This window comes from Mus musculus, chromosome 5, assembly GCF_000001635.26.
Source record: "Mus musculus strain C57BL/6J chromosome 5, GRCm38.p6 C57BL/6J".
NCBI lineage: Eukaryota > Metazoa > Chordata > Mammalia > Rodentia > Muridae > Mus > Mus musculus.
Genome location: NC_000071.6, coordinates 139,463,064 through 139,486,215, shown reverse-complemented (window position 1 = coordinate 139,486,215; position 23,152 = coordinate 139,463,064). Strand labels below are relative to the sequence as shown.

At 48.8% G+C, this 23,152-nt stretch overlaps 1 protein-coding gene across 2 annotated transcripts; it reads left to right on the top strand.

Annotated features, from left to right (window-relative positions):
- The first annotated feature begins 1,724 nt into the window (after positions 1 to 1,724).
- Zfand2a (zinc finger, AN1-type domain 2A) lies at positions 1,725 to 15,000 on the top strand. Of its 2 annotated transcripts, none has more exons than NM_001159908.1 (7): positions 1,725 to 1,939; positions 3,419 to 3,514; positions 4,156 to 4,250; positions 7,618 to 7,749; positions 11,212 to 11,363; positions 12,421 to 12,486; positions 12,662 to 15,000. In NM_001159908.1, exons 2-7 carry the CDS (start codon positions 3,460 to 3,462, stop codon positions 12,675 to 12,677), a joined length of 516 nt encoding a protein of 171 aa, NP_001153380.1. In that variant the 5' UTR covers positions 1,725 to 1,939; positions 3,419 to 3,459; the 3' UTR covers positions 12,678 to 15,000. The 2 variants fall into 2 exon arrangements, with proteins under 2 accessions (NP_001153380.1, NP_579927.1); NM_133349.3 differs by having other exon boundaries at positions 1,725 to 1,950.
- Positions 15,001 to 23,152: the final 8,152 nt, after the last annotated feature.

Here is a 23,152-nt window from a genome sequence, read left to right as displayed (position 1 = left end):
GCTAGGGGGCTGGAGAGATGGCTCAGGGGTTAAGAGCACTGACTATTATTATTATTTTTTCTTTTGGTTCTTTTGAGACAGGGTCTCTGTATAGCCCTGGCTGTCCTGGAGCTCACTTTGTAGACCAGGCTAGCCTCGAACTCAGTAATCCGCCTGCCTCTGCCTCCCGAGTGCTGGTATTAAAGGCGTGCGCTACCACGCCCGGCCGGCACTGACTATTCTTCCAGAGGTCCTGAGTTCAATTCCCAGCAACTGCATGGTGGCTCACAGCCATCTGTAGTGGGATCCGATGCACTCCTCTGATATGTATCTGAAGACAACTACAGTGTACTCATGTAAATAAATCTTTTTTAAAAAACAAAGCAAAAAGTAATGTTGGCCAAGCTGGACAAGAACTAGGAGAGCCACCTGCCTCTGCTTCCCACATGCTGCGATTATAGGTGTACACATCCAACTGGCCTGATTTTTACTTTCTTATAGCACCTAGGATAATCAGCCTAGGGGTGGTACTACTCGCAAGGAGCTCAGCCCTTCCATATTAATGACTAACTTAAAAGTACTTCCTAGGCCAATCTTATAGAGGTTATTTCCTGAACTGTGGTCTCCTCTTCTCAGTTTATGTCAGATTGAGAAATAAATAAATAATTAATTAAAAACATAAATAATCAGGACAGAGCAGTAGTATTCTGGGTCTATTAGCCTAGCCCACAGATCTTTGGTATTCTCGAGCTTGGGTCAGCAACACTTGAACATCTTTCTTTCTTTTTTTTTTTTTTTTTTGGTTTTTTTCGAGACAGGGTTTCTCTGTGTAGCCCTGGCTGTCCTGGAACTCACTTTGTAGACCAGGCTGGCCTCAAACTCAGAAATCCGCCTGCCTCTGCCTCCCGAGTGCTGGGATTAAAGGCATGCGCCACCACCGCCCGGCTTGAACATCTTTCTTTCTTTCTTTCTTCTTCTTCTTTTTTTTCTTTTTTTTTTTTTAAGATTTATTTATTTATTTATTTATTTAAAGTACACTGTAGCTGTCCTCAGACACTCCAGAAGACGGAGTCAGATCTCATTACGGATGGTTGTGAGCCACCATGTGGTTGCTGGGATTTGAACTCCTGACCTTCGGAAGAGCAGTCGGGTGCTCTTACCCACCGAGCCATCTCACCAGCCCTGAACATCTTTCTTAAATCACATGCATAGTCCGTGCTCCAGCAACTCTGGTAACAGAGATACAGGCATTTTGGGTATCATCTTGTAATTCTTCTGTAGACTGGACCTCACTTTTCCAAGGCATGTTTGTTCAGATGACCTGTCCCTGGCGTTCTGCCTCCCCGAGTCCTGGGATCCTTACAGCTTCACAAATGGGCCATCAATCTGTGCATACCGCGATCCCAGCCCTCAGGGAACTCCTACTGAGACACAGGATTCTCACGTCCGGCCGGGTCCTGTCTCAGGCTCTCAGGTACAGGCAAGCCTGTCACCTCACCCAGAGCTGCCTCACCACGACTCAGCCTAAGCTAGAGATGTTGCCTGACTGTTCTAGAAAATAGGCGGGGGGATAGGGAGGGACGAAAAGGCCGTAGAACTGCTGGATTGGTGACATGTAAGTGACGTCATCACGGCGCCCAGCCCTCTGGGGGTCATAACACGAAGGAATTGGCTGGCCTTCGATGACATTTTGGGCGCGCTGGCGGGCCGACTCTAGATGTTAGGGGATTGGTTGGTGTTGGTGTGGCGTCATCAGAGCGCGCCGGGAACGCCCAGGATGTATGACTCTGGATCTGTCGGCTGGGGATAAATGGCCCAGGCTGCTGCAGGGGCAATGCTACGCTTTCCGGCCTTGAGAGAAGTCGGGCGCTTCGCGGCGATTGGAGCTGCAGTTTCTACTGCGGTGTCACCGGGATAACCACAAAGGGCACCGCTTGTCTGTCTCCGCCTCTGACTACCCGTGAGTGCCAGGTACCGGTGTGGTTGCGGGCCGCTGGGGCCCGGGGAGCTGGTGAACTAGGGGCTGGCGTCTCCGCGCTGTGATTTCTCGTGGCCTGGCCATCAAGGAGTTACTGTCTCAGCACAGTGACATCTCACATCCCCAGGTCAACTGCCCTGAGCCATTGTCGCGGCAGCCAGGCATAGTGGTTGTTGCAGGCCTGTAGTCTCAGCGCTGGGGAGTTGAGTTATTAGATCACAAGCTCCAGGCTAACCTGAGCTAAGTAGTGAGACACACTTTCATGAAACAGTCTACTAGCAGGGCATGGTGGCTCGTGCCTTTAATCCCTGCACTCCAGAGGCAGAGACAGGCGGATCTCCGAGTTGATAGCCAAAGTGATCTACAAAACGGGTTAAGGGACAGCCAGCACTACAAAATAGCGTCTGTCCTAGGCCCCCGGCCCCCTGTTTAAAAAAGGGGGGGGGGAGAAAAGAAACAGTCGGTGGTCATTTGGTAATACGTCACGTGCTGCTTGCTTTGAACAAAAACATTTCATAATGCGGATTCTGTTGTGCACGACTTAAAAGGTTTCCTCCCCGACAGGAATGAGATCCACCCTAACCACTAAATGCAGTAGGAAAGGAAGGGGGAAGGGTGGGAAGTGAATTGGCTTAGAGGTGTTAGAGGTGACGTTTGAGGAAGTGACACTGTAGACTGGTCCTTGACAAGTCAAATAGATGTCTTCTGAAGCCTGAGAGTTCTCAACAAGGAGTAGATAAGAAGTTCCCAGCAGAGAAAGTAATAGAAAGATGTGAAAAGCTCTTTGGGGACTTGACCTGTGGAAAGTGCAAGAGTTTCGAGTCATTTGATAGGTGACAGGACTTGGAGGAGACTTTGCTTCAAGCCTGGTCTCCGGGATGCCAGCCTCTCTGCTTGTCTGTTTCTTGTGGTTAATTAAAGTGCCGCTTGCCTTGATCGGCCCTGGCCTGATGTCATTATGGCGTGTGCACAAAGTAAAACTGAAGGCATGAGGGAGGGAGAGGCAAGGGACAGCCTACTCTGGGGAGCATAGTCAACTGATGCCACTTAGCACCTGGCACCGAATCTTGTTGATGTCAACAAGTGTATTGAGGAGTTGAGACTGCAGCTTGAGTTCCAAGGAGACCATAATTTTCAGTGGCAGCTATGGACTCCATACGGGAAGCCTTTCTTTCTCTCACCACATTTGTTTTGTTTTTGCCAGAGCTGGGGATTGAACCTAGAACTTCCCCCTCCCACATGCTACGCAGAGCATTCTCTTATTAACCCAAGGCTTGGTATTTATGATGAAACGACCACTTTGCTCTTTGCTGAGAATTTATGAGATGGCAGTCTTTCCCATGGCCCCAGGATGGTTTGGGTTTCCCGTGCTTCTCACAAATAGCTTCTCTGTGCTCTTTGGCTGCAGGTGACAGGCCCTGGGGTCCAACTCAGAACCTCATTCTCTTCTAATTCCCACAGGTGATACTTAAATACATCTGTGTTTTTGGACAGCATTTATAATGGAGTTTCCTGACTTGGGGAAGCACTGTTCAGAACCAACTTGCAAACAGCTAGGTAAGAACTTTTGGGGGCTCTTGCTAGGGAAACAGCATTACATTGGCTGCTCTGCGGAGGACACCTGGCTGGTGCACTCTCTCGCTAGTTGGCCTCTGTCCTGGTTTAGCTTCTCAGCATGAAAACTCTGGTGCAGGAACACAGGGTCTGCTCAGAATTGCAAGTTAATGACCCCTTAAGGCCACGCAATAGCCACCAGGGCTTTGCAGATAACAAAGGCAGCTTGGATGGTTGCGATGCCACAAGAGATGATATCTGTGTTGAAAAGACGTGAAGACATTTGTGGGGCCTTCATTGTCTCTTGACCTTCCTGCATTTCTACCTTTGGGACTGGGGTTGTTGCTCAGGTGGTACAGCACGTGTCCAGCATGTCTGAAGCTCTGGAGAGGTGCAGGCAGGAGGAGCAGAGATTCAAGGTCCTCCTAGGCTACATATGAGTTCCAGGACAGCCTGCACTAAATAGGACCCTGTCTGGGTTGTTTGTTTGTTTGTTTGTGGTGTTTGTTTGTTTGTTTGTTTGTTTCTTAATTTTATGGCCCAAAGTTGTTTTCTCTCACATGTGCCACCTCCGGGATGTGTCTGTCTCTCAGACTCCAGTTCTTCAGAGGACTTACCGTTTTATCCTGATTTTTGTTTTTTAGATTTTCTGCCAATAACATGCGACGCCTGTAAACAAGATTTCTGTAAAGACCATTTTTCCTACGTGGGTCATAAGTGTCCCTTTGCGTTCAAGAAGGTAACATGTCATGCTGGGGTCTGGACTGCGCGGCTACAGCTCTTCCATCCAGCTGTTCTGTGCAGGCCAGAGCATGGTCTGTGATGGCCGCGCTTTGAGTTTTGAACGGGTGGGTTTGTTACGTACATATGGCAAGCCAAAGTAAAAACAAGCAGAAAAGTAGGTAGAGAGCTAGATGGATGGGTAGGTGGGTATTATTGGCGCTCGGAACATCCTGCAGAAACAGACTGGGGAGGTTGGCAGACTCAGCTGGAGTTCCCAGTTCAGCTTCCCCACTGGCTGAGCATCCCCTGCTGAAGTCTTCTGGCTTCCTGACCCCAGGGCAGGTACCTTTCTACCTCAGGATAAGCAATAGTTCCCTCTGTTGGAAGTAGCTTTTCTTCTAGCTGGTCTCTGGGACACGGTGCTTTCACTCTGGTCTGCATTGCTGTTCTCTGTCACAGAGGTGATCCATGCCCCTCCAGAAGTCTTGGAGGACACCCTGAAACATTCACGCCTTGGTGTAAAATGGGTTGGGAGTGGGCGATAGCACAGCTACCAGAGCCAGCTCCTCAGTGAGCTCCTGGCAGTTTAGCAATACGATGCACATTACAGCAGTGCAGCGGGCAGCTACTCCCTGTAATTCTTAGTTGTTTGTTTCCTTGTTTTGAGACAGGAGCTTACTGTGTAGCTCTGGCACTTTGGAGCTCTGGTGGCTTGAAATTTGCTCTATCAATTAGGATGGGCTCAAGCTCACAGAGATCCGAGTCTACCTCCCAAGTACTGGGATTAAAGTGCCAGCTAAAAAAAATTTTTTTTTTTTGAGCCAAGGTCTCTTGTAACCGGTGTTTACATCAAACTCACTATGTAAACAAAGCTGGCCTTGAGCTTGTGATCTGTCTACCAAGGTTGGGAGTAGAGCTCTACACCATTGCTACAGACTACTAGAGCACACTTCCAAGTAGTTCAGTGCCCACACGTGCCCAATGGCGTCCTCATTGGACAGCGCAGGACTGCAGGGTAGCTGTAAAGCTATCAAGACTCTATTTTCACAGACCTGGAGTCAAATTACCGTTTTAAGCGAATCACAGATGAATGAATCAGGTTAAAATTCCCACAAGACTATTCTTATCTAGGGGCGGAATGGATTTGCTGATCAAGAGATAAGGTTCATTTAGAAACCGAACAGGTTCTAACAAGTGCATGCACTTGGGACAGAGGAGGGCAGGGGACACAGCCAGGCCCCCCTTCTATTGCTTTCCACGTTTCTTGAGACAGGATCTCTTATTAGAAAGTCTAATCTTGGGCCAGCAGGCCAAGCTCCTCCTTGCTCTGCCTCCCCAGCTACAAATGCATGCTGCCAGCCAGGCAGAGTGGTGGACACGCCTTTAATCCCAGCATTCCAGAGTCAGGTGGATCTCAGAGTTCAAGGCCAGCCTGGTCTATAGAGCAAGTTCCAGGACAGCCAAGGCTAAAAAAAAAGAAAGCCGGGCGTGGTGGCGCACGCCTTTAATCCCAGCACTCGGGAGGCAGAGGCAGGCGGATTTCTGAGTTCGAGGCCAGCCTGGTCTACAAAGTAAGTTCCAGGACAGCCAGGGCTACACAGAAAAACCCTGTCTTGAAAAACCAAAAAAAAAAAAAAAAAAAACCTGGCTCAAAAAACAAATAACCACACCACCAAAAATAAGTGCAAGTGCCTGGCTCTTACATGGGTGCTGGGGCCTGAACTTGGGTCTGAGCCATCCCGAAACTCCTTAGACTGGGTGTGTAAGGGAATAAACAACCATGGAGCGAGTGACCAACTCTGTTCACCATAAGATTGTATGGAAGGGAAGGACTCTCGGAGATTCTGGAGGTTGTGTGCTCTGAGCTGTGCCTGTCCTGTGCCTGTGGCAGAGGACAGCAGTAGCGGTCTTCTGGGGCGGTCGGGGTCAGGAAAGCCTTGTGGTAGCAGTGTCTGCAGCTTGTCATCTCTCCAGGTAGTGTATTTGTGTGGAAATCAGAGGCTGCGTTTCTTCGGTAGGTGGACAGTAGCCAGCAGTAGGCTGTGACCCTCACCTCAGCCCTGTGGGAAAGTCTACACCCTCTTAGCCAGACTGCTGGGTGTGAGGGCTCAGGAGAGGACAGTCCCAGGTGCCATCCACCTTGGCTTGTTTTTGGTTTTGTTTTTGGCTTTTGTTTTGTTTTGTTTTGTTTTGTTTTAAGATAGTTACTCACTGCCAGGAGTTTACCAAATAGGTTAGGCTGGCTGGCTAGCAAGCCCCAGGAATCCTCCTGCCTCCACCTCCCCAGTTTTGGGGGACCAGTATACTCCACCAAACCTGACTTTCCAGTGGGTGATGGGGGCTGGAGCTCAGGTCCTGGTGCTTATATGGGGATATCTTTACCAACTGGACCATCTCCCATCCCTAAGGGTGTGTCCCACACTTGAGCAGTACAGCTCGCCTTTCCCCTTCACACACTGAGCTTGCGTAGTCTCCAGCACCAGGGAACAGCAGGCGTCCAAGTTTCTTGTTCCTTTGGTCTCCGTAGCAGGTACTTCTAGGAGACTCCACACTATTCAGCAGACACTGGAAGGTCCCCTCAAGTCCACGGCTTCACTCTATCCCAGAAGTGACTCGCAGATCACGTCAGTGAACTCTGCCCACTTCCCCTGGTGCCATATGGACAGTGGGTGACTTAGTGTCACATGCCTTAACCGGGGCTGGCCATGGTCCAGTCAAGCCATCGGGATGGGTGGGGCTGGTGACTCAGGTTCCTGTTTTCCAGACTCTGATGACTAGTGGTCACCTGTTTGTGTGTCAGCTGAACCTTTCCTTGTGCCCATGCAGGTAGCATCTGTCCAGAGAGCACACAGGGCTGCTTTGTTTCTCGATGGTCACATTAGGCCACTGTGGTAGCCACCCTCAGACAACAGGCCACGCAAGCCTATGACCCTGTTTCCTTCTGATGTCAGCCACCCCGTGCCCTATGGCATGGACCCCTCCCTCAGCAGTGGTGGCTCAGTTTTGACTATACTACTTGGTCGTTCTTGGAGCTCCTCATTCTCTGCAGAGCCTCCTGAGTCTCTCTGGCTGCCACAGCAGTGGGGCAGAGCCTGAGCACTGCTGAGGGCGTCTCCCTCCTTGTGAAGCCGCCAAGGATCAGAGTGACTCCTGGGACCCTTCCTGTCAGTGTGTCCACTTTGGCTCTAAGGGGTCAGGTGGGTCCCCTCCCACAGCCATCTTATGCCCCCACCCAAATCGCACCAGCTTCCTTTCTCACTTGAGGTTCCTCCAAAGTTGGTGGTGACCCTTTTTGTGTTTAAACCCCCACTAGACAACCTCGAGGCGTCAGGTTGAGGTCTGAGTGTGAGTCTTGGTCTTGGTCTCATTGTTGGTTATTTCAGGATGTGCAGGTGCCTGTGTGTCCTCTCTGCAATGCCCCCATCCCTGTGAAGAGAGGTGAGATCCCAGATGTGGTGGTCGGCGAGCACATGGACAGAGATTGCACCTTTCACCCTGGGAGGAACAGAAACAAGGTGAGAGTTGGATTAGGGCTAGCACAGGCCAGTGCACACACGCTACTGCTGCTGCTGCTGCTGCTTTTCTAGGAAAGGTCAATTTTCTTTCCTTTCCTTCTCCCTTCCCTTTTCTTCCTTCTTCTTTCTTCTTCTTCTTCTTTTTTTTTTTTTTAATTTTTTTTTATTTTTGAGCTAGCATCTCACATAGTCCAGGCTGGTTTAGTCTTTCTATTGAGCCTGATCCCCCGACTCCTTCTCCTGCATACCAGTATGATAGCCATGCACTACCATGCCTGTTTTATACGGTGTTGGGAATCAAACTGAGGACTCTGTGCTTGTTAGGCAAGCACCCTGCAAACTGAACCACATCTTCAGCCCCAAAATTCTATTGTCTAAGTGTGGCGTGCTGACAGTCCGTGGGAAGCAGAGATCTTCCTGTGTTGTGGATGGTGAGTTTGCCTTGTGGGAACAGTTCCCAAGCCTGACAAGGGCCCCAGGTTAGGTCCTTGCTTTCAGGAATCCCAAGGGTCTGAGATGAAAGAAGGCAAGGCGCCGGGCCTGGTGGCACTTGGGAGGCAGAGGCAGGCGGATTTCTGAGTTCAAGGCCAGCCTGGTCTACAAAGTGAATTCCAGGACAGCCAGGGCTATACAGAGAAACCCTGTCTCGAAAAAAAGAAGGCAAGGCTTTCTAGACCCTTCTGTTTACTCTCTCAGCTGTGACTGGGCCCCCTTTTCTGTCTTCTCCCTGGGGTGTGACGGGGGAAATGCTCCTGCTTCGCTCAGCCTCCCAGCAGCCATTTCTGCCCTGCAGTGTGGACTTGCTCTGAGGCTCTCTTCCAGCTAATGCTGGGTCTTCTCTCACCTGAGCTCCAGGACAAGGGACTTTAGCTTCTGTATCTGATTACACGCTTCCCCCACTCCCTTTCCTCCTCCTCCTCCTCCTCTTTCCCTTGACCTTCACCTCTCCCTCCCTCCCTTCTTGTTTTTGAGATCTAGTCCAGCTCACTCCTGGTCCTCCTGCCTCAGGTTTCTGAATGCTGGAATCACAGGCCGGCACTGTCGTGCCCAGCTTTCTGTTTGCTTTCCCAGGCTCCTTTCCTAAAGGAAATCTCATCCTTGCTGCTGCTGTGTCGATATTTCATGAGGGCAGAACTTCCAGGCTTGCAGATCCCTTCCTTCGCAGCGCAGCTGTCTGCAGGCTGGGGAGCCCTCGCCACCCCACTGCTCCTGCCCTGTCTGGGAGGCTCCTCTCCTGTTTACTCCGCCAGTTCTCTTCTTCTCAGCCCGGCCTCACCCTGCCCTGCCAATTTCCAGAGTAAGCACACACCGCACGTGTGCACAGGGGCAGAGCATGCAGCTTAGTGGATAAAGCGTTCTGCCTGGTTGTGCAAGCGTGACAACCTGAGCTAAATCCTTAGAAGCCATGTAGAGGTAGAAAAATAGATGCTTCCACTAGGGTTCTGACCTCTACACACGTGTCATGACTCACACCTGTGCGCACACACAGTTTCTTTAGAAAGAGCCTGTGTCCTCTTCAATTGCCATCAGTCCTAAGGGATCCTCTTCAATTGCCATCAGTCCTAAGGGGTCCTCCTCTCCCCTTCCCACCCCCAGCCCTGGGTTACGAATGCACACACCACCACACCCAGCTTTTTTCCAAGGCTGCTGGGGATTAGATTCAGGTCCTTATGCTTAACAGCTCTCAGCTCCATGTAGTTAGAAGCTATCTTGGTGCACTTCTTAAATAATTTGACATAAGTATGCACAAAGCCCACTGAGCAGCTCAGCTTCAGACAGGAGGGCATGAAGTCTTCTGTGGAGCACCACACCAAGCCACATTATCAGCCTGTCCCATTCTGGAGCCTGGTCCCCACTGCTAAGCCCTTTTTACAGGGTGTAGTTCTTTCTGCCTGACACTCCAGGCGCCTATGTAAAATCGTATCCTGTTCTCTCTTGGCTCAGCCCAGATTGCCCAGACACATCCCCACCCCCGTCTGCATCCAAACAGCTGAACCTTCCTTCCTCCTGGGGCAGCCTGTTCACACACAGGCTCCTGCTGCAGGCCTCTTGTGCCTCAGGGGAGGTCTTTCAGAGGCTGGCACTGGCTGCTGCCTAAACCACCCCTTACCTTAGCCTTAGTTCATAGGAGTCAGGGGTTCTGGGGATTTATATCACCATCCAGAGCACAAGCTGCTGGTCTGTGTGATACCATAGATACACCAGCATTCTTGAACTCGTGAATATAACCTCTGCTGTCTCCACAGCTCATCATTTGCCCTCCTGGGGCTGCTGGGACTCTTGCCTTGCCTCCCTGCCTGCCCTGTTTTCTTTCTGCCTCATCCTCCAGGAAATCTCTTGCTGCCTCCCCCAGGTGCCCCAGCTTTGCTGTCTCCATAGGCAGTTTTTACCCCTCAGCTGGCACAAGCTGCCTAATCAGAACCTTTGCATCCTCTTTCTGAGTGCCCAGGGCTTGTTACCTTTTTATTTCATCTTAAAAAACCAAACCAAAACCAAACCAAAAAAACCCAAAAAACAAACAAACAAACAAAAACCTTTTTTTTGTTTTTGTTTTTTTTTGGGGGGGGTGTGTTTTTAAGACAGTGTTTCTCTGTATAGCCTTGGCTGTCCTGGAACTCACTCTGTAGACCAGGCTGGCCTCGAACTCAGAAATCCACCTGCCTCTGCCTCCCGAGTGCTGGGATTAAAGGCGTGCGCCACCACACCCGGCTAAAACAAACTTTTAAAAGCCACACGTGATGCACAACTTTATATTTAGCAGTTGGGGGGGCAGAGGCAAGGGGGGATCACTGTGACTTCAAGGCCAGCATGGTGCATAATGAGCTCCCAGGTGTGTGTGTGTGTGTGTGTGTGTAGGCAGAGGAGGATGTCTGCTGACCTGCTCTATCGTTCTCTGCCTTGTTCCCTTCTGACAGAGTTTCTTATTGAGCTTAGGCTGGCTCCTGCTAGCTCCAGTGACCCTCCTGTCTCTGGCCCTCAAGGACGAGGGCGTGTGTGTAACCATGTCCAGCATTTGTGTGTAACCAGCCCAGCATTTGTGTGTAACCATGCCCAGCATTTGTGTGTAACCATGCCCAGCATTTGTGTGTAACCATGCCCAGCATTTGACATGGGTGCTGGGGATTTGACTTTTGATCTTTATGCCTCCCCATGTGCTCCATCTCCCAAGCTTCAGGGTTTGTTGTCGATGCTTTTTTTTATTGGGCAGTGTCAGGGAATTAATGTAGCACTAAGCCATAAGCATAATCTTTTTACTTTAAAAAACCTTCATTACGTCATTTATATGTGTTGGTGGTGAGGTTGAGGAGTGGGGCTCAGCAGAGGCCAGGACTCGAATGTGGAGTCAGTTCTCTTCTACCTCAGCCTCTTTGAGTAGTTAGAATCACAGCCTGGTGCTGCTGGGCCAGCCACCGGGGCCCATCTGGGCTGGTGACGTGCTGATCCGTGACTTTGTTCTTGCAGGTTTTCACACATCGCTGCTCCAAAGAGGGATGCAGGAAGAAGGAGATGCTGCAGCTGGCGTGTGCTCAGTGCCATGGCAACTTCTGCATTCAGCACAGGCATCCTCTGGACCACAATTGCCAGGCTGGGAGCAGCTCAGCCAGCAGAGGGAGGTGAGCACAGGCTCCCGGAGCCGCTGGTATGCAGAGTGCCACACAGAAGGGAACTTAGACTCACAGTCAGAGCTGGAGTTCTGTGACGTTAGTCCTGCAGCTGCCACATACTGGGGGCTTCAACCAGGGCATTTATTCTTTCATGGGCTAGAACAGAGAGTTGGTAGCTGACTCCTTCTAAGAGGCCCTCCCTACCTCTCCCAGTTCTCCTGTTTTCTGGTTCGCCCAGTGTTCCCTGGTGAGCCTGGCTTTGTAGCCCATTGCATACATCCTTGCCTTTGTCTTGGTGTGGCATTTCCCAGTGCATTTCTGCATCCTGCCTTCTGCTCTCTGTTGGCTAAGTGGCCCGCCATCTTGACTGATGCCCGGACAGCGGGTGCTTAGTTTGATCCATCTCAGTGAAAACTTGTCTCTAAGTGAGGTCCCTCCCGAGGGCTGGGGGTGGGTTGGGGTGGGGTGAAACATTGGTCTTTTGGGGGAGGCGATACAGGTTGACCATTATTGCTACCTATTTAAGTGGTAGAAATCTGCACTCCTGGGTCAAAATGAAATGTAACTTCCTTTTTGTTGTACGTGTGTGCATGCATGAGCATTGTGTGCACATGCGTGCACATGGATGATGTCCTCAATTTCCACCATGTTTGACCCAGGCCTCTCATTTGCTGTAGCATGTGCCAGGCTAGGTGACTGGAGAGCTCCCGCCTCCACCGTCATCCCCCTGGGATTGCAGATACTCACTAGCACCTGACCTTTACACGGTGCCAGGAGTTCAGACGCGTCCTCGGGCTTGTGCAGGTGTCCACTGAGCTGTCTACCACCCCTTAAGTCACCATTTATTTTTAATCTTGCATTGGGGGCAAGAGTATACACATGCGCTGTGGCATGCATATGGAGGTCAGAGGACAGCTAAGATACTTTTTAATTCAGTTAACCTTCTCAAACTGTCTGTATGTGATCCGGGCTGGAGCCCAACTATCTAAGTGCATAGACATGAGTGGGTGGGCTCTCTTGATGTGGTAAGAAAGTTGAATAACTGTAAATCTGACTTTCTCTGTAGGACTTCTACATCCAGAGCTGCTGAGCAGAAGCCATCGGGAGTCAGTTGGCTGGCCCAGCGGCTCAGGTACTAGTCCCAATGGCATGTGAGACTCAGGCTGTGCTTCCATAAGAAAGGCCAGAGCTGGCCACAGTAGCTATTTTTAGAATGTCCTGTGTTTCCTCTAAGGCTGTTTCTCATGACAGACCTCTTCTAGGTAGTTCTGACATGTGTGGTCACTCACGGATTCTGTCTCTTCCAGGCGCACAGTGAAGTGACAGCGAGTCTCCTGTGGGTGCCACACACCAGCTCCTTCCTGTTGGATTTTGATCTTGGGACGTGTCCTCCAACACTTTTCCTGCTTCTTCTGCATCTGAGTCTTTATAGAAGAGTCTCCCATTGACTGTTCAAGTTACGGTGAATTGATGGCTCAGTGGGGAAAGCACTTGCCCCACAGGCATGAGGACCTGAGTTCATCCCCAGAACTGGATGTGACTGGTGTACACTTGTCATCTCAGCACTTGGGAGGTGGTGAGAGGAAAATCTCCAGGGCTTTCTGACCAGCAGCCTAGCCATATTGGAAAGTTCCAGGCCAGAAAGACGCTGCCTCAAAAACCAAGGTGGACACTTTCTGTGGAGGGACATCAGAAGTTCACCTCTGGCCTCACACCCACACCCACACACCCACTTGTGTATACACACACACACACACACACACACACACACACACACACACACACACACACGAGGCTGTCCAGCAACTTCTTGGGGTGGGTTAGGTTACCATAGCAAACAGCTGCAGGGTTCAAGGCCTGAGGACTTGCTTAACTCTCCTCAGTGGTGGCTTTGGCCTGTGCTAAACCTCTCCAGGACTTGGTATTCCAGAAAATTCTGTCCTGTGACAGAAAAGAACCACCGTCTGCTCTGTATTCTCCCCTCCATGGCTTTTGTAATAAGGTGCCTTTGGGCACAGTCTACTCATGGTCCCCAAGAACAAGAGTGGACGGGGTGCCCTTTCCTTACCTCTGGCTGGGGATGCTATGGAGGAAGGGTGTGCACTTGGCCTGCAGTGATGTCTCCAAGGTTGACTTAAGCAACCAGCCTCACCATGCCAGGACTCCGCATGCCTGGCTTCAGGCTGTTTTGTGGTTTGAGGCAGTGTCTCACTGTGGAGCCCTGGCTGTCATGGAACTCACCCTGTAGACCACACTGGCCTTGAACTCAGTGATCCCCCTGACTCTGCCTCCCAAGCGTGGATTCACTTTTAACTCCCAAGAAGAGCACCAAGAAATGAGAGCCATTTCAGAAATGTCTGGTTTTGCCATAGAAGCTTCTCCTCTTCGTGCCGAATCCCCATGGCAGCAGGCTGAGGGTGTCCTCAGCACTTTGTGGAGCAGAAACCCAGACAGAAGAAAAGCAGTGGTTCTGGGCCTTGGGGTGCAGCCACCATCACTCCTGTGCCACCTGTGTGGCCTGAACCATGTCTACCCCCAAATGGCCATGGCAGTGTAGGGGAAGATGCTTGGGGTACTCTGGTGACCTGTATAAGCGTTTACCCTCACTTTCCAGGAGCTTGGCTATTAGAGATGACATGGGACCAACCACCCAGCGGGTTTTGACTTTCGCCCTTAGTTCTGACAGCCTTTGGGACAGTTAACTGCATGAATTCCATACATAGCAGCTTTGTGCAGGGTTCGTGGCCTCTAGCTGTCATGGGAGGCAGGGGTGGGTTCTACTCACTCTGTTCTCTAAGCCAGTGCCTCTCGTCACATCAGTCCAGCTCTAGACTCATCGGTGCACTCATCCTGGCCCCAGTGCCTGGTTAGATCGGGGGGTGGGGGGCTGGGGGGGTATTTGCTTTTAGAACAAGGTCTAGGCAGTGGTGCTATGTGGGGACATTGAGACAAACCAATCTTTTGTACTTCCACTTCCCAGCACTCTTTCATGGTGGTACACACTTGAGGTATAGCTAGCATAACAAAGCTTTTGATTCAACTTAAGTTTTAAAACTACTGGGTTCAATAATTAGGCAGTGTTTAAAAGGGGAGTTGGATATATACGTCTCCGTCCTAACCATGGTATGCAATAGTGTTTCCACTGAGATGACTCTAAGTTGGAAATTAAAAGCACACTGGGCGGGCTGGGGAATGGTCCAGTGATTAGGAGCCTGAACCTCTCTGCAGAGGACCAGAGTTTGGTTCCCAGCACCACCCATATTAGATGGCTCACAACTATGTGTTAACCTCAGCTCCAGGGGCAAATGATGCCTCTGAGCTCTGGGCCTTGCACTCACATGCCCATGTTCTTAAACATGAATTCGGAAGTACAGTGGCAAAGGTTAGAGCCTAGCGTTGTGGGTTAACCCTTACCCAGAGCCCACCAGTGAGGAGCTGGGGCCACAATTCAATAGAAGAGCACTTGCCAAGAACCCCTCGGGCCTGGTTTAGTGGAGTACCTGCCTGTCATGTCATCAGGCCTCAGATTCTCTCCCTACTGCAAGGAAGCAAAATCACCAGGCTTTAGAGACAATATCAAATGCAAGACATTGTGTGTTGAAATATCTTATGTATAATGGTTAATAAAAATTATTTATTTCACCCATTTTTTATTCTAGACAGTTTCTCTAAATAACCCTCACTATCCTGGATCTCAACTATGTAGACCAGGCTGGCCTTGAACTCAGATTTTCTGTCTATACCTAGGATCAAAGGCGTGCACCACCACTCTCCGCTTGTTTCATTTGTGTGTGTGTTTTGCTTGTGTATGTGTACTTTGTTCATGCAGAGGCCAACTTTTCTTAGAAAATATGGATAATTCTTTTCAAGGTCTGCATTTTGTGTGTGTAGTGCAGGTGTGTTTGCATGTTTGTACATGTAGGGGCACAGGTGTACACGTAAATGTGGAGGCCTGAGAATAACCTTCAGTGTCGTCCTTGGTCGCTTTCCCCTTGTAAGCTAAGGCAGAGACTCGCTGAACCCAGGGCTTGCGGCTGCAGCTAGCTCCAGGAGCCCCTGTCTCTACCTCCTGCGTGCTGATTACTGGAAAGCTGCCGTGCTTCCTGACTTTTGTGAGATTGGGGATTTGAACTCTGGTCCTCACACTTGTGTGGTGATCACTTTGCCCTCTGAGCATCAAAGCTCCATGTGCTTTTTAAAGAAAGGACTTAGCAGTTCCCCCTCCAGTGAGATTCTCTGTCCTCAGCTGCTCACACTCTTGTGCAGTTCCTTATTTGCTTTGGTGACTTCCCTTTTTGTTTTTTGTTTTTTGTTCATTTGTTTGTTCTTTCTTTTTTTTTTTTTTTTTTTTTTTTTTTTTTTTAAAGATTTATTTATTTATTATATGTAAGTACACTGTAGCTGTCTTCAGACACTCCAGAAGAGGGAGTCAGATCTTGTTACGGATGGTTGTGAGCCACCATGTGGTTGCTGGGATTTGAACTCCTGACCTTCGGAAGAGCAGTCGGGTGCTCTTACCCACTGAGCCATCTCACCAGCCCCTGTTTGTTCTTTCAAGACAGGGTTTCTCTGTGTAGTCCTGGCCGTCCTGGAACTCACTCTATAGACCAGGCTGGCCTCGAACTCAGAAATCACCACCACTGCCCGGCTTCCTTTTTGTTTTTATTGTTGTTTTGGTACAGTGTCTCATTATCCATAGCTGGCATAGAACTCTATATAGACGGGGTGGCCTCTGAGCTCACAGAGATCTGCCTGCCTTCTACCACTAAGAAGTGCTGGTGATGGAACCCATGGTTTCACCCAGGCTGGGCAAGTGAGCAGCTTCAGCCTCCAGCCCACTTTCTACTTTTGATAAACTCTGCTTCTCATCGGCTTGTCCTGAGATACTTTTCTGCATTGAAGCCTAAGATCTGGTTTTACCTGAATCAAGGTCCCTAAAAGATTTAAAGAAATTTGGGGCTGGAAAGATGGCTCTGAGCACTGGCTGCTCTTCTAGAGGTTCGAATCCCAGCACCCACATGATGGCTAGCAACCATCTGAGATTCCAGTTCTGGAGAAATTGATGCCCTCCTCTGGTCTCTGCAAGCACTGCATGCCAAGGTACACAGCATGCAGAAAACACTCATATACCTAAAATTATATATAAATGGTGGTGCATGCCTTTAATCTCAGCGTTTGGGAAGCGGAGGCAAGCGGATCTTTGTGAGTTCAAGGCCAGCCTGATCTATAAATCAAGTTTCAGGTCAGGAGAAGCCCTGTTCTGAAAAGGCACGCACTTGGGCCTGAGTGAGCAGGGCTGGGGCGAGAGTTGACTCAGCGGTTAAGAGCACCGACTGCTCTTCTGGAGGTCCTGAGTTCAAACCCAGAAACCATATGATGGCTCACAACCATCTGTAATGGGATCTGGCACCCTCTCCTGATATGTTTGAAGACAGCTACAGTGTACTTACATATATAAACAATAAATCTTAAGGGGGGGGCGCTGGTGAGATGGCTCAGTGGGTAAGAGCACTGACTGCTCTTCCCAAGATCCTGAGTTCAAATCCCAGCAACCACATGGTGGCTCACAACCACCCATAATGAGATCTGGTGCCCTCTTCTGGTGCGTATAGTGTATACGTACAGCTATCGTGTACTTACATATAATAATAAATCTTAAAAAAAGAGAAAAAGCACACAATTTTTTTTAAAAATGGAAATAAAAAAGATTTAAAGAAATTCCTTGGGCTGCTACAAATTAACAGAATGGAACCCTATCCCTGTTGCTGCTGACAGGACTGCCCAGACACTGTATCAGTGGGCACAGCCCAGTAGTTCACCAGACTGTTCAAATGTGTCACTGTCCACCTGCCAGTCAATTATAGCCCTGCACCCCCAGAGTGTAAATTCAACCTGTATTTGTGTGTGTGTGTGTATCTGCATGTTTCACCAGTATATATGTCTGTTCACCTGTATGTACCTGCTGTCTTTGAAGGTCAGAAGAGGGTGTCATATCTCCTAGAAATGACAGTGCACACGAGCCACCATGTAGGTGCTCAGAACTGAACCCAGGTCCCTGGAAGAGCAGCAAGTGCTCTTAACCTTGGAGCTCTCTACAGCCCTGGAAGCAGCTTTATGGGGGGGGGGGTTGGTTTGGTTTGGTTTTTAGTTGTTATTCGTTTTTGGTTTGGTTTGTTGTTTGTTTTCCCAAGACAGGGTTTCTCTGTGTAGCCCTGGCTGTCCTAGAGCTCACTCTGTAGACCAGGCTGACCTTGAATCACAGAGATCTGTCTGCTGAGTGCTAGGATGGATTAAAGGCACATGCCACCTCCACCTCAACCTCTCGAGTGCTGGAGTTCTGGGATTCCAGGCAAGAGTCACCTCACTTTTGTGGAGAAGCTTGGGATCTATGCTTGACATAGGCTGTCGCATTAACTAAAGGTGTCGTTCTGTCTCTAGTGGGACAGATATGTCGGCAATTGCTTTGGCACCTTAAACTCAGAGACGTGGCTTTGGGAAGGGGTGTCCTCCATGTCTTGGCTGCCGTCTCTCTTCTGAACTGACTTTCACTGTCACAGCTAGTGCGTCCTTGGGTGAGGCTCACAGCCTGGCTCTCTTTCAGAGAGAAACTAGGAACAGCAGCTTGCCATTGGAGCATGAGGTGCAGTTTCCGTCCTTTTCACAAGATGTCACCAAAAAGCCTTCATTGGAACGGAGGTTGACAGAGCCACAGGCCCTGGGAGGCACTGAAGCTGGGTAGTGTCCTGAAGACTGGGTCTGAGCAGCCATCCCTCACCTCACTTCCATAGCTACAGACTAACAAGCATCTCTTCTGTTCCTCAGCTCCAAAATCAGGTTGGGAAGTGGCTCTGTGGGTGAACTAGACTTCCTTTCCCAATACAAGCTTGAAAGGGGGGGATTTTGATGTCCTCTCTGGCTTACTACTATCTTTTTTTAAAGATTTATTTATTTATTTATTTTATGTATATGGTACACTGTAGCTGAACAGATGGTTGTGAGCCTTCGTATGGTTGTTGGGAATTGAATTTTTAGGACCTCTGCTCACTCCTGTCGGTCCCATTGGCTCTCCTCAACTCCGCTCACTCTGGTTAACTTCGCTTGCTCAGTTCCTGCTTGCTCCAGCCCACAGATTTATTTATTATTATACATAAGTACACTGTAGCTGACTTCAGACACACCAGAAGAGGGTGTCAGATCTCATTACGGGTGGTTGTGAGCCACCATGTAGTTGCTGGGATTTGAACTCAGGACCTTTGGAAGAGCAGTCAGTGCTCTTACCTGCTGAGCCATCTCGCAAGCCCTCTTTTTTCGTGTGTGTGTGTATATGGTATGCATGTGTGTGTATGTAAGTATATGTATATGCATATATGTATGTTTGAGAGTCTGTGTGTATGGTGTACATATGTGTATGTATGTACACATGTGTGTATGTATGTGTTTGTATGCATGTGTGGTGTGTATATGTGTATATGTGTACATATATGTGTGTGTGCGGTATGTATGTGTGTGTGAGTGCATATAGGTTAGAAGTTGATATAAGGCATCTTCCCTTGATCACTTTCTACTTTATTCACTGAGTCAGGCTCTCTCAGTTGAACCCAGAGTTCACTGATTCAACTAGTCTGGCTAGCCAGGTTGTCCTGAACTCTGTCTCTGCCTTCTGAGCACTGGGATTACAGGCAGCCGCCTTGCCCGCCAACTTGTTCACTTGGATCCTGGGGATCTGAACTCGTGTTCCCACACTTGTGCAGCAAACACTTTATGCCCTGAGCCACTCCCTGGCCCACATGCCCAAGGTCTTGAGAGGAGTGTGAGAGGGGAAGCTGGCCTGGCTTCTTGTCTGAGATAAGGAGTGGCTTGTTTTATTTCCCTGGCTCGGGGGTTGAGAGCACAACCACATCAACTCACCACAACTGCTCTTCCAAGGGACCCAAGTTTGACTCCCAGTACCCACATCAGGAAGTTAACTGAGCTTCAGGGAATCTGACCCCTCTGGCCTCTGTGGGCACCTACACTAGTGCACATCACCACACACAGACACCCACTGTCTTAGTTACTGTTTTACTGCTATGAAGAGACACCATGACCAAGGCAACTCTTACAAAAGCAAGCATTTAATTGGGGCTGGCTTACAGGCTCAGAGGTTTAATTTGTTATCATCATGGTAGAAAGTATTGCATTGTGTAGGCAGACGTGCTGGAGGAGGAGCTGAGAGTTCTACGTCTTGATCCAAAGGCAGCCAGAAAGAGACTATCATCCTCACTGGGTGGAGGCTGAGCACTAGGAGACCTCAGAGCCTGCCTACACAGTGACACACTTCCTTCAACAAGGCCACACCTATTATAGCAAGACCACACCTCCTAATAGTGCCACTTCCCATAGGCCACCACATTTATACACAGTTTAAAATCCCTCACAGATGTGCCCCATTTATGTTTTTGCTTTGGTTTGGTTTGGTTGGTTTGGTTTTTTGAGAAAGAACTTATCTGTGTACCCCTGGCTGTCCTGGAACTCACAGAGATCTACCTACCTGTTCCTCTCAAGTGCTACCACTGCTGGACTGTTTTGGGGGTTTTTAAGTTAATTTCAGATGTAGTCAAGTTGATAACCAAGTATAGCCATCACACAATCCCTTCAAGTTGTCCTCTGACCTCCACACAGGCATCTTGGTAGGCATGTGTACATGTGCACACATACTAAATAAATAATTAAAAAATAATTTGTAATCATATCACTAAGGGACTGGAGTGCGTGGCTGTTAGTTCTTCTCTGAAGAAGCTGTTCACTGTCTTCTGGCATCTACACACACACATATTGCATGCATGCATACAGACAACTGTGGAGGCCTAGGTAACTGTTACCTGGCTAGTCTGCCACTATAAGGAAGTGTTCTCATATGTTTCTGCTGTTACTAGGAAACTTTATAATGCCAAGATTGATTAGATATGCTGTTATGTTCTGTGCCCTTGGAAACCAGTCATGATAGAAGTCAGTAGAACTGTTTTGTATTGTTACCCACAATAAGCTTGGACTGGAACCAACCACCCTACAGCACTTCCTGCACCCATATTTGAGCTTTTATGGTAGTTGCTTTTATAAACTGCCCCTGGGATGGACCCCAATATAAGAGAGACACCTGCACCAATGTAAGAAACTACTTGGAATAAAACTTCCATTTTGAGTAGTGGTCCAGTAACGTTTAAGTTTCCAAGACTTCCTTGGGAACTGACATCCTACTTGGCAGAAAGAGACATGTGTGTGAGTAACTGACATCCTGGCTGGCAAGTTAGGACATAAATATTAGACAAGGCAAGTCCCCTGTCATAGTTGAATACCCCAACCACTGGGAGCAGGATAGATAAGTGTACAACAAAGACACGTTGCTAATGAAATCCCCTATCCCTAAGTTCTGATTGGTGGAATAACTTGGCACAGATGTTTCTGGATGTTGGGCTTAAGAACCCTGTAGGATCTTAAGTTGGGGTCACGGTTCAGTTCCCGAATCTGGACCATGGCCCTGGATGACCAGTCCTGGGGTGTGTGCTCAGTAAACTCTCCCTGGCAAACTGAGATCGGTGTTCATGGATTTTGTGAGGTGATTCTGGGACCTCAACAACAACAACAACAAACAAACAAATAAATAATTAAGGGAACAAGGAAAGGAAAGAAAAGCCAGTTTTATTCCATTTGAGTTTGGGCCAGAGAGTCTTAGCACGTGGCTAGGAGGATGCAGTCTGTCTGAGTCAGCAGTGCTGTGTATGGTCGGCATGGCAGCTAAGGCCACGGCTGAAACACATTTCCTCATCTTTATCTAGTTACGCTGCAAGCCTGGAAGAGGGCCATTAGTGATTTTTATTTTTAGAGTTTTCAGAAGAATAATGAAATCAGTTTAAACATACATTTTCTGGACTGGCAGGATGGGTCCTTGGGTAAAGGTGCTTCCCCACAAAGCCTGATGAGTTTGAGCCCCAGGCCCCACATGGTGGAAGGAGAGAATTAAAGCTTGCAAGTTGTCCTCTGACCTCCACACTCATGCTGTGACACTGGCCCAATCATGCATGAAGTAGTAAGTGAAAAAAACTTAAACTAAATAAACAAAAATGAAAAAAAATTTTTGAGACCGGGTCTCATTATGTAACTCTGGCTGTCCTGGAACTCACACTATAGACCAGGCTAGCCTCAAACTCACAGCGATTCTCCTGATCAGATTCATGAGTGCTGGGATTAAAGATGTGTGCCACCACACCTAGCTCAAAAATGGAATTTTTAAAAGTTAAAAAAAAAATAGCACGGTCGTGGTAAATGAGTTGACTTTTGTGTTTTTGAGAGAGGAAGTTACTATGTGATCCAGTCTGACCTAGACTTCTCCATGCTCCTGCCTCAGCCTCCACAGTGTGGAATGATGGGTCTGAATCACTACACCCAGAGAGATAAACTATTGTAATAGTAAATAATGGTGAGAGGGGAGACAGGGAGGGACAGAGTGCAGACAGACAGACAGACAGACAGACAGAAGGGCGGGTGATATGGAGCCAACATGGAGCTCAGAGGATATGCCCTCAGAGGAAGGGAAATGAGAGTTAGTCTCAGACATCCAGATGATAGTATTTGGGGCTGAGGACATGGCTCAGTGAGTGAAATGTCTGTTGTATAACCATTGGAACCTGGTTGGATCCCCAGACTCCATATGGGGGTACACATCTAACCCTGGGGCTAGGAAGCAGAGGCAGAGGGAATCTTGGACTTGATGGTCAGCCTACCTGAGTCAGTAAGCTTCAGGTTTAGGGACAAATTATGTCTCTAAGAATAAGTACAAGCTAGTCATGGTGGCACTTGCCTTTAATCTCGGCACTCGGGAGGCAGAGGCAGGATCAGGTGGGTCTCTGTGAATTTGAGGTCTGCCTTGTCTGCATAGCAAGTTCCGGGCTAACCAGAGCTACACAGTGAGATCTAATAAAGAAACGAATGTAGGAGTGACAGAGGTAAACTAACATTGGCCTCTGGCCTCCGCACATGCATGCACATATGAGCATATGCATCTGCACATGTATGTGCAGATGCAAACACTTACATACACAAAGGAACACAGAGATCAATGGAGACAGAAAATGGAGTTTCCTTAAGCTCATAAATGTCAGTTCCATCCCCAAACAATTAGAGAAGGTGGTAATTTGGTAGGACAGAAAACAACCCAGCCATCTATGGTTTTTACTCTCATGAACAACAGCCAGGAGATAGGATGGGAGAGAAAATACCATTTATACAAGCAGTAAAGAAGAACACTTGCTGGGCAGTAGTGGCCCATGCCTTTAATCCCAGCACTTGGGAGGCAGAGGCAGGCCGATATCCGAGTTTGAGGCCAGCTTGGTCTACAGAGTGAGTCTAGGACAGCCAGGGATACACAGAGAAACCCTGTCTCAAAAAAACAAAAAAACAAAAAAAAAAAAGAAGGAGGAGGAGGGAGGAGGAGGGAAAGGGAAAGGAAGGAGGGAGGAGGGAGGAGGAGGAGGAGGAGGAGGAGGAGGAGGAGGAGGAGGAGGAGAGGAGAAGACTTAATGATAAACCCATTAAGGTCTAGAGAAGACCTCTATGGCATGGAACACATATATCATCTACCCCAGAGACTAAATTCAAAAACCAGGATGTGGCAACATATGCCTATCCTGACAGCACTGGAAAGGCTGAGGTAGGAAAATTATGAGTTTGAGGCTAGCCTGGGATACTTAGTGTCTGGAGTAGAAAAGAAGCAGATACAGATCGATGGAAAGTCTATTTGGATGATCCGACATCCTGACAGT